This window comes from Rosa rugosa, chromosome 7 (assembly GCF_958449725.1).
Source record: "Rosa rugosa chromosome 7, drRosRugo1.1, whole genome shotgun sequence".
NCBI lineage: Eukaryota > Viridiplantae > Streptophyta > Magnoliopsida > Rosales > Rosaceae > Rosa > Rosa rugosa.
In genome coordinates this window covers 5,375,695-5,385,872 of record NC_084826.1, presented here as the reverse complement: position 1 = coordinate 5,385,872, position 10,178 = coordinate 5,375,695, and the positions used below count along the sequence as shown (strand labels likewise).

General features: G+C 41.2%; 2 protein-coding genes across 3 annotated transcripts; one reads left to right on the top strand and one right to left on the bottom strand.

Annotated features, from left to right (window-relative positions):
- Nucleotides 1-5,744: 5,744 nt before the first annotated feature.
- Nucleotides 5,745-7,096, bottom strand: LOC133719729 (cyclic phosphodiesterase-like). Of its 2 annotated transcripts, none has more exons than XM_062145895.1 (4): nucleotides 6,993-7,096; nucleotides 6,417-6,724; nucleotides 6,175-6,214; nucleotides 5,745-6,092 (listed from the first exon to the last, which is right to left on the bottom strand). In XM_062145895.1, exons 1-4 carry the CDS (start codon nucleotides 7,006-7,008, stop codon nucleotides 5,884-5,886), a joined length of 573 nt encoding a protein of 190 aa, XP_062001879.1. In that variant the 5' UTR covers nucleotides 7,009-7,096; the 3' UTR covers nucleotides 5,745-5,883. The 2 variants fall into 2 exon arrangements, with proteins under 2 accessions (XP_062001879.1, XP_062001880.1); XM_062145896.1 differs by having other exon boundaries at nucleotides 6,175-6,211.
- A 904-nt stretch (nucleotides 7,097-8,000) lies between these two features.
- Nucleotides 8,001-9,878, top strand: LOC133722714 (probable pectinesterase/pectinesterase inhibitor 21). The gene is made up of 2 exons (XM_062149587.1): nucleotides 8,001-9,096; nucleotides 9,184-9,878. The coding sequence occupies exons 1-2, from the start codon at nucleotides 8,001-8,003 to the stop codon at nucleotides 9,876-9,878; spliced, it is 1,791 nt and encodes a 596-aa protein (XP_062005571.1).
- Nucleotides 9,879-10,178: the final 300 nt, after the last annotated feature.

Here is a 10,178-nt window from a genome sequence, read left to right as displayed (position 1 = left end):
CATAACCATAATCCGGAATATTCTCGTGAGATGGATTATTCATATCTATGATTAATGGATTATTTTGTGCCAAACTCGCTTTCTTTCTTGGGCGAGAATCCATCGAACCTATAGGTCTCCCGCGCTTCCTGGCAGGAGCCATGGGCCTAGCCAATGTGTCACCCATAGAGGGAACGTTGGCGCCATTCTCATGTATTTTTGAGATGGCATTATGTCTTTTAGGGACATCAATCCTTGCAGGTATATTTGCAGCAGGTATGTGTGATCTCGTCACTTTAGCGATATCAGAAAACGCATCAGGCATCGATTCTGCTACGTTCTGAAGATCGAGAATTCTCTGCACTTCTTTTTCAGATTGTGCGGTTCGGGGATCAAGATGGGACAAAGTGGGGACAAACCACGACAATTCCTGTCCTTTTTGATGAACATTAGTGTTCATGTCTCCCCCTAAAGGCGGGAAGACTGTCTCATCAAAGTGACAATCCGCAAATCTAGCGGTAAATAGATCACCTGTCAAGGGTTCTATGTAGCGGATTATGGTTGGAGAGTCATAGCCAACATAAAGGCCTAATCGTCTTTGAGGACCCATTTTAGTGCGCTGTGGTGGCGCAATTGGCACATAGACTGCACACCCAAATATGCGTAAATGTGAGATATTAGGCTCATACCCAGTTACCATCTGGGACGCAGAAAAAGGTTGGGTGGCAGTGGGCCTTAGACGAATAAGCACAGCTGCGTGTAATATTGCATAGCCCCAAGCAGAAATAGGGAGATTGGTGCGCATAACCAATGCCCTAGCAATCATTTGAAGTCTTTTAATGGCAGCTTCTGCGAGACCATTTTGGGTATGTACATGAGGGACAGGATGTTCAACCTCGATCCCAATGGACATGCAATAATCATCAAAAGTTTTTGATGTAAATTCCCCAGCATTGTCAAGACGAATTGACTTAATAGGATGATCAGGGTGGTGAGCCCTTAACTTAATGATTTGTGCTAGGAGTTTAGCAAATGCAGCATTTCTTGTGGATAAGAGCATGACATGTGACCAACGTGTCGATGCATCAACCAACACCATAAAATATCTAAATGGTCCGCAAGTTGGATGTATAGGTCCACAGATATCACCTTGTATTCTTTGCAAGAATGGTATATTTTCTTTAATGTCTTTTGCATAGGATGGTCTCGATCCTATTTTTGCTAAAGAGCAAGCTTTGCAAAACGAATGATATGCTTCAGAAGTAATTCTTTGAACCTTTCTTTGGTTCGTACTTCCTTTTGTTTTAAAGAATGGATGTCCGTGTGAAGTTTTTAATATACGGAGCATCATATCTCGACCTGGGTGTCCCAAACGGTCGTGCCAAAGTTTGTATGTGTCGGAATCCCATAAATTTTCATTCATGACATGGTTGGATTCAATGACTCTAATAGTGGTTGCGTACAATCCACTAGAGCGACACATGAGTTTCTCTAATACTCGTGTATTTCCGTAGTTATTAGAGGTGATGTAAAGGAACTCTTGTCCATTCTCACAATGTGTTTTCACATGAAAATCATTGGCTCTTATATCTTTAAAACTTAATAGGGTTCTTCCAGCCCTTGGAGCATATAAAGCTTCGGCGACATTAATATTTGTGCCATTCGGCAATAGAAATTGAGCTGGTCCACGACCATGAATCAATTGAGATGGTCCTGCCATCGTGGTCACTGAAGATTGACTAGGCGTCATCCATAAGAATAATTGCCTATGTCGTAATATAGTATGTGTGGTGCCACTATCAAGAAGACATTCCAATTCTCCCGAAGACATACTGAAGAAATAAAGTTCGGAATATTAACACATGTCAATGACATTGGTAATGCGATACTTTATTAATAGGGAAAATAGTCAATGATTACATCAAAGTTTCCAAAGTTTATTCCAATATAAAATCAAACTTTATACAAATTGTAATTGCTCAATCCGTTTGGTAATTCCAATAAAATATGACCAGGTAAGTAGAGAGATGTTGGTGGAGCGAGGCTCGCTTAAGTACCCCGATCTCAATTACTTGCCTAGACATCATACTTCATTGGGTACGCCACATGAGAAAGAGTCAATTCAATTGTTATTTGACTAAGGCACATTTGCCGTTTTATTGGAAAATAGAAAAGACTATTTTAATCAAAGTCTGCGGCATCCTCGTGCTCTTCATTTTCAGCTTTGAAGTCTTTTATGGTGAGAATAACATCTTCACCATTTTCTTCTTCAGCAAGGTGAGCTTCTTGCTCCCTCATTTCCCTGTACTCCTTGTAGCGTGCAGCTAGTTGAGTACTTGCTTGGCATTGCTTAAACCAATGCTCGATTGATCCACACCTATGACACATGTCATTGTGGTTGACTTTCTTTATTTGAGGTGCACGTTGTGGATATTCCCTAGGCGGGTTGTTGCTGCTACTACCACGGCGTATTATGCGACCTCCACGGCCCACAGTGTTACGGCCCATGGTGTTGTTATATTCTCTTTTCCCACGTGTGGAATTGCCACCACGTGTGCCCGCTCCAAAGTTGCGGTTTCCTTCCTTATTGGGGCGGTTGTAAGGACCCATTCGTCCGTCATGTCCCCTGTTATTAGGGTATACATGCCCCTTATTAGTAGGGTACCGCTCCTTGCGCCCTTTCTTGGGTGCATTATAATTTGCCTCATGAACGCTTTTGGTTCCTACGGGCCTTGAATTATAATTCTTCACAAGGATATTGTAGTGCTTCTCCAACACCGACAAAATATTGATAAGCTCATTGAACTTCGTAAGTCGTCCAGCATTAAATTCAGTGCGATATTGCTTTGATAGTATAATTGCTGCGACGGGGAAGGTGGAGAGAGTCTTCTCAATTAGCTCTTCTTCTGTGAGAGGTTTTCCACAGAACTTCAGCATGGCTTTTAGCCGAAGAGCTTCTGAATTGTATTCAGCAACAGACTTGAAGTCGGAGAAGCGTATATTGTTCCATTGAACCTTCAAGTCAGGGAGGAGGGAATCTTGGATATTATCAAAGCGCTCTTCTAGCGCCACCCATAGGTCCCTTGCATCTTTGATGGACATATACTCTAATCTGAGTGCTTTGTCCATATGGCGTCGCATCAAGATAATTGCTTGTGCATGCTTTATGGGTGTTCGTTGGAACACAAGGCCCGCGTTTGGTTCCTGGATTATGGGCAATATCCCTTTTGATGTGAGATGGTTCTCAACGTCAGTTTTCCAACTATGGTAATCCGAACCAGTTGAGTCAAGGATTTGAAATTCGAGTCTAGGTTCATTCGACATCCTTGAAATATAAGAAGAAAAAGATGTATTAGTTTCGGAGTTTAAAACTTCCACGAAAAACTAAAACAATAAGATTTCCGAGCTATGCTACCAAGAAATCAATTTCCAAGAATATTTGGATTAGACCGAAACAATGATGTTTAATAGGGTCATAAGTCGATGCTTGCGGACGCTCTTAGTCCGAATATTATGAACACTCTTAGTTCATTGACTACGAACGCTCTTAGTTCGTTTAGCGTGAATTTCTATAATTCCGCTTTTTAATTGTAAGTTCCCAAAAAGAAAAAGGAGGAGAAAAATAAATAAAAACTCAAAAGCGGGAACTTTTAGTAAAGAATACCTTGAAATAGTGTTGTCGGAAATGACCAAAAAAGTTGCCCAAAAGCTTCCGGAAAGTCGCCGGAAAAGTGTCCCGAAAGTCGCCGGAAAGTTGTCGGAAAAATGTCCCGAAAGTCGCCGGAAAAGTCGTCGGAAAGTCACCGGCAAAGTGTCCCGAAAGTCGCCGGAAAAGTCGTCGGAAAGTTGTCGGAAAAGTGTCGACAGATGCTAGGCAGCAACTCGGCAGCTGCTAGGCAGCAGCTCGGCAGCTGCTAGGCAGCAGCTCGGCAGCTGCTAGGCAGCAGCTCGGCAGCTGCTAGGCAGCAGCTCGGCAGGTGCTAGGCAGGTGCTTCGGCAGCTGCGCAGCAGGGGCTCGGCAGATGCACTCGGCAGGTCTCGGCAGCTTTCGACAGGACTCGGCAGGGCTCGCTCGGCAGCTTCTCGGCAGGTCTCGGCAGGGCTTCTCGGCAGCTTCTGCGCAGCTGCTCGGCAGGTCTCGGCAGCAGTCTGGCAGAACTCGACAGCGGTCCGGCAGCGGTTCAAAACTTCCGGCAGCCGGTTCGGGCGGTTTCCGGCCGGTTCTGGCGGTTCTGAAACCGGTTCTGGGCTTCTTGAATCAAGGGCTTTGATATGTACTAGGTTTTGGAGGTTTTTTGTAGGTTTGGAAAAATAGCTTTGATCGGATTATGAACTTCCTCTATTTTGACAATTTCGATTCTAATTCTAGAGCAATTTCGTGCTGATAACGTGTTTAAGGAAAATCGTAAACTAACAGAGAGAGGGAGAGAGTTTAGATGGAGAGAATGAAGAGTGAATTGGTGTGTTTATTCTTCTCACAATGGAGGGTTTATATAGGGATAAAAAGCATGGAGTAATACTATTACATTCCATTACTCTTACCACTATTACATTTAATATCATCCATTTACTTAAGTGCTTTCATACATAACATTAACATGATTGATACCAAACTTCTCCACTCTTAAGTGCTATCATACATAGCCATAATAATGCTATTTACATGATATAGACATAATAGTTTTACCACAATTTCATGTATACTACAACACAACACAAACAACTTTGTAATTTTTAGCTTTTGAGTTGAATGCAACATTCGTATTGGATTCTACAGTTTTTACTGCATTCAAATCGTCTTCATCATCATTAGGTGGGAGAAGAAGACAAGACTCGGGAAGCTAGATATATATTTGGATTTCTTAATTGCATAAAAAAAAATGTCTTCATCCAAACCTTTCAGATAAATAATATCATCGCAATGTCCTACAAATGTGGAGATGAAAGGGAGATCTACTCATGACTCATCGGAAGAGGAACAATAAGGTCCTCGACAACTGAAGAAAGGTTTTGGTCATCACAGTAGTTACCAACTTACCAACTTATAATTGCAAAGATCAAGTAATAAAAACATACTTTCCTTCTTCTCAGTGCTGCCTTCCCTTAGGATTACAAAAAAAGTCTCCTTGTCCCTGATGGAATCGTCCTCGAGGACAGGGCGCTTGAAAATGATGCTAGTGGCATGGATAAGTTGAATTTGTTGTTCATGGAATTAGAAAGGTCCTCGTACTTCGCTACAAACCTATGAGAGTTTATTAGATGGTACACCACGACTTACGAACACATTTGAATCGCATCAGAGGTTTAGGAGGCAATCAAAACATAGTCATACCTATTAACAAAATTTAGTTTTACGGTAGGCCAAAATTGGAAACTCTTATTAATTAGTTACCATTTAGAACCCCAACCCTAAAAAAAATTCTGGTCTTTAGTAGTGCAAATAATAAGTAATAAAGTATGTGGCTTTCTTTCCTTCCTAGCTGGTGTTAACAAATGTGTATGAAAACTAGCCGTTATTGTCGACGTTCAGAAATTCGGTCACTAAAGCTGTACGTGCAGTAACTGTAAAGGTTTTGACATTGCAGGAAGGTAATACCATTTAGAAACAATGCAACATGAGTAGCTTCTAGCTTATAGCAGCCACACCAATTTTCGTCGTTAATAGAGATCATGGGTGCTGCTATAAGACGGATACTGTTTTCTGTACCTACAATTTGCATTGAAGGGAAACATTAACAGGATAACAGCTTTTGTTAAATGAAATTAAGTTGGCAAGAAGCCCATCTGAGCCTTTTATGAGATGAAAATTTAACATTTTGGTGTAGTTGGTCAGGCAAGAGAAACAGGGACTCATCTTTTTGCAAACTATATATATAGTTAAGAATTCACTGGGGAGAACTATAGCTAATTGCGCTGTCGGAGGTTGTATTCCATAACCTTCTCCCAAGAATGTTGATCTCTAGCTTCATTGTGGGTTTTGTACAAAACAAGGTGACTTATGGTGAACTTGAGGCTAGCAATGCTGTCGTCCAGCTCAGTAACCTTTTCTAGAGCTCTTTTCCTTTCTTCCTCTGTCAAATTTCCATAAAGGAGGCTCAAGTGCGGCATATGAGCTGCATGACGAACAAATCGCATTATGTTCAGTTAATAGTCATTACTTATAAAATAATAGCCTAGCAATATATAAACTCTTACAATTACAGCGATGTAGATAACCACCAAAGTGTCCAACCTGCTGAAAACCAATCACGTATTATTATTACATTAAGCACCTTGCTATAATAGTTAAATCTCAAATAGCACTTTCATAATACATCACATTTCTCTCCAATAAAACATTGTCAGAGATTTTTAGTTCAAATTCTTTCTCCTTACTTAAAAAAAAAAAACAAAAAGAATTAGAACAAAAGAAGATAACAATAAAGTAAAATACATACCCATGGACATGGATGAAAGAGGAGGGAGACAGGTTGGTAGTAGAATTTGCGAGTAACCACCTGATCAACTTCACAAGTGTAGGGTTCTATATTTTCACAACCATTTATAAATTGTTTGACCGCGTAGTCATGCGTCAAAAGGACAGACCCTACGGCGGTAATGTGGGGCTCTATCTCGGGCCCACCAAACTCAGCTCGGAGGGGCTCCATTATCTTCTTGATCCTTTGTACGATGTGATCTGGTGGAATGCCCCACACCGTATACGTGTGTTTTCTTTGTGCATTTTGGATTGTGCTATTGACTTCGTCTGGATTTGTCCATACATGTTATTAGAATTTACCATGAATGATACATACACTATACTAATTAAATTTATTTATCATAAGTTCATTAATTTCTTTCTTTTGTAAAACACATTTTGATACTGAATTTTGTGAGCCAATTTGCACTCAGAATTCAATGCAAACACGAGAATTAAATTTGAACCTCAAAGGATTATTTACATAAAATAGCCTAGCCATTAAAGGAATTTATGAAATAAGACAAGTGGGAAAAATTATGAAGAAACCAATTACCGGCGGGAATCCGCATTAAGGCTGATTTCCAACTTCAGAGCAAAAAACAAAAGTCGAATGTTCGATTTGTTGGTGCTTCTGTTTCCGGAGTTGAATCAATGGAAGAACTGAGAAACATGGAAGAGAAAAGTTTCGGCATTTTTGTTACTGGAAGACCGAAATTAACGGTTTTACCATGTGTTAATTTTTGTTTGGTCGTGAATCTTCTTAGGTGTTACTTGGAGCTGAACCCCAGGAATTAATAAAACAAAGAGTTGACTAGCCAGAAAAAAAGAAAGAAAGAAAGGACTTGGGCTACAGCCTTGGCCCAAGCGTTACGTTCGACCCATTTGGGTTTTAGGAGCCAAGCTTTGACACTCGGGTTTTTGGGTACCCTCAGACTGAATCGTAGAGTTTCAAGAGTTTAAGAGCTCATTTTTAAATTTTTTTGTCAATTATTATAACCCATTATAATTATATATCTAGTTATTATTTTAATTAAAATACACTCTTAGACATTACATACAAATGATATATATGTACTGTAATGATAGTTATTCGTCAGGAATGAAGAGAGATTTCAAAAGTTAGTTACAAACTAATTAATTATGGCGTTATATATACATGTGTTATTATATGTGGAGTCGAATCATGAACTAAATTACTACTGGAATTTATATACAAATGTGGTAGATGGGGAACCGACCAAAGCGAGCCAAACTAATTAGGGTGTTAAGATTGTGAGACCAGTTTCTTCGTTTTCCTTGACGTGTGTTTTTCACCTTTCCTTTCTTTAACAACATCTAGTTTGGCAGTGAAGCTTCTTTTCCCTCCAAGCCTCATGTTTTGTGAGTCTTGTTACAACTTGGTTTGTAACCGACTTTTGAAATCTTTCTTCTTTCTTCACTCTTATAAATATGTTACGTCTTTATGACCTTCCTATCAACTCAGGGAGCAATAAAGCCTCCAAAGAGGAAGAGGCCTTGAGCACCTCAATCTTTCTCATTTAGCTAATTCGTAAAGTTGTAAATGGCGTACGGGGAATCAAGTAGCTCAAAAAAAAGGTTTGCCATTATTGGCATCTCTTCGACACTATTAATAGCACTAGTGGTGGCCGCGACTGTTAGTGTTGGCCTAAAAACCACTACCCATGACAACGGCAGCAGGACTTCCGTCAAGTCACATGAGATATCTGCCTCCATGAAAGCCATCATTTCCATTTGCCAGCCCACCAACTACAAACAAGAATGTGTGAATAGCCTCCTATCCGCATCTGGAAACACCACCGACCCAAAAAAGCTCATTCAGGTTGGATTCCAAGTTGCAATGAAACAAATCTCCGTGGCCGCGAAGAACTCCACTCTCTTGCAACAGCTTGAGAAGGACCCTAGAGCTACCAAGGCCCTTGACACATGCAAAGAACTCTTGGGATTGGCTGTTACCGAGCTCAAGCAAGCTTTCGACAGATTGGGTAGTGACTTTGACATCACTGAAATTGATACAATGATCATGGATTTGAAAGTCTGGATAAGCGCTACTGTCACATACCAAGAGACATGCTTGGACGCATTTGAGAATAGTACTAGTGATGCCGGTGAGAAGATGAAGATGATATTGAAGAGCTCCATGCATTTGAGCAGCAATTCCCTTGCCATGGTCTCCACAATCTCTTCATTCCTCAGTGGCGTAGACCACAAAGGCCTAAGCCGCCAGCTCCTTGTGGATGATGGCCTCCCTGTTCTTGGTCACGAGGATTTTGAACTTCCTGATGATTTTAATAATCTTAATGATCTTAATAATACATGGTATTGGCCTGGATTCAGGAAACTCCTTGCTGCTGCTAGTAGAGCTGATGTATACAAAGTTAATAAGGCCGCGAACATTATAGTGGCCACGGATGGAAGTGGAAAGTACAAGACCATCAATGAGGCCCTACATCATGTACCTAAGCATAGCAACATGACCTTTGTCATCTACATCAAGGAAGGTGTCTACAATGAGCTTGTCCACATTACCAAGGCCATGACCAATCTGATGCTGATCGGAGACGGTGCTAATAAGACCAGAATCACCGGAAACTTGAACTTCGTAGACGGCACCCCTACCTACAAAACCGCTACAGTTGGTATGTTTGTCTGTAAGGAAATAGGCACATTTATATCCTATATATGCTTCTTAGTAAATTGAAATTAATTGATTTTGTCTTTTGTAGCGGTCCATGGAGCTCACTTCATGGCTAAGGATATTGGGTTTGACAACTCAGCCGGTCCAGACAAACATCAAGCTGTGGCAATTAGGGTGAGTGCCGATGAGGCAATCTTCTATAGGTGTGCGTTTGATGGCTACCAAGACACACTTTACACACATGTCCAACGCCAATTCTACCGCGACTGCACCATCTCCGGTACCATTGACTTTGTTTTCGGTGATGCTGCCGCCGTTTTCCAAAACTGCACTTTTGTGGTGCGCAAGCCAATGCCAAACCAGTCTTGCATTGTCACAGCTCAAGGCCGGAAAGAGAGGCGCCAGCCAACTGGAATCATCATTATAAACAGCAGATTTACCTCTGATGCCGCATACTACCCTCTGAGGCATGAAAACAAGGCATATCTTGGCCGTCCATGGAAGGAGTACTCGAGGACCATCATCATGGAGTCTTACATTGATGACTTCATTCGGCCACAAGGTTGGTTACCCTGGGAGGCCGATTTTGGGCTCAAGACATGCTTCTATGCTGAGTACAACAATCGTGGCCCTGGTGCTAGCAAGGCGAAGCGTGTGACATGGCACGGTATCAAGAACATTACGCCGCAGCATGCTTTGGATTTCACACCCGGCAGGTTCTTTAAGGGTGATCGATGGGTTAGGCTATCTGGAGTGCCTTATTTTCCTGGCCTCACTGCTTGATCTTGCTGAGAGAGGCTTTTACTCAGTGGGTCGTTATATATGTTTAACTACCCTAGCTGTTTGATCAATGGTGATGTTTGAGTTGTTTGTGTGGGTCAGAAAATTGAGATTAATTATAAATTACCCCTGAACTATGATTAATGGTGATGATTGAGTTGTTTGCAGTGGCGGATCCAGGATCTGAAACCTGTCTAGGCTAATTATAAGTGCCCAAAAATTTCTTAATCATTAACAGAATTCTCAGTCACCTCAGAACTCAAGCACCCTTCTAAAAGCCAAATATATGTCTGAGAATTGGCA

Bases quoted from the DNA above. Each gene is read 5' to 3' on its own strand.
- LOC133719729 (XM_062145895.1), bottom strand. The intron at 6,215-6,416 runs GTATGTATTTTA...ATTGGTTTTCAG, and splicing joins TCTTTCATCCATGTCCATGG to CAGGTTGGACACTTTGGTGG. The intron at 6,093-6,174 runs GTAAGAGTTTAT...TTCGTCATGCAG, and splicing joins TTATCTACATCGCTGTAATT to CTCATATGCCGCACTTGAGC.
- LOC133722714 (XM_062149587.1), top strand. From the start codon at position 8,001: ATGGCGTACGGGGAATCAAGTAGCTCAAAAAAAAGGTTTGCCATTATT. The intron at 9,097-9,183 runs GTATGTTTGTCT...TGTCTTTTGTAG, and splicing joins CTACAAAACCGCTACAGTTG to CGGTCCATGGAGCTCACTTC.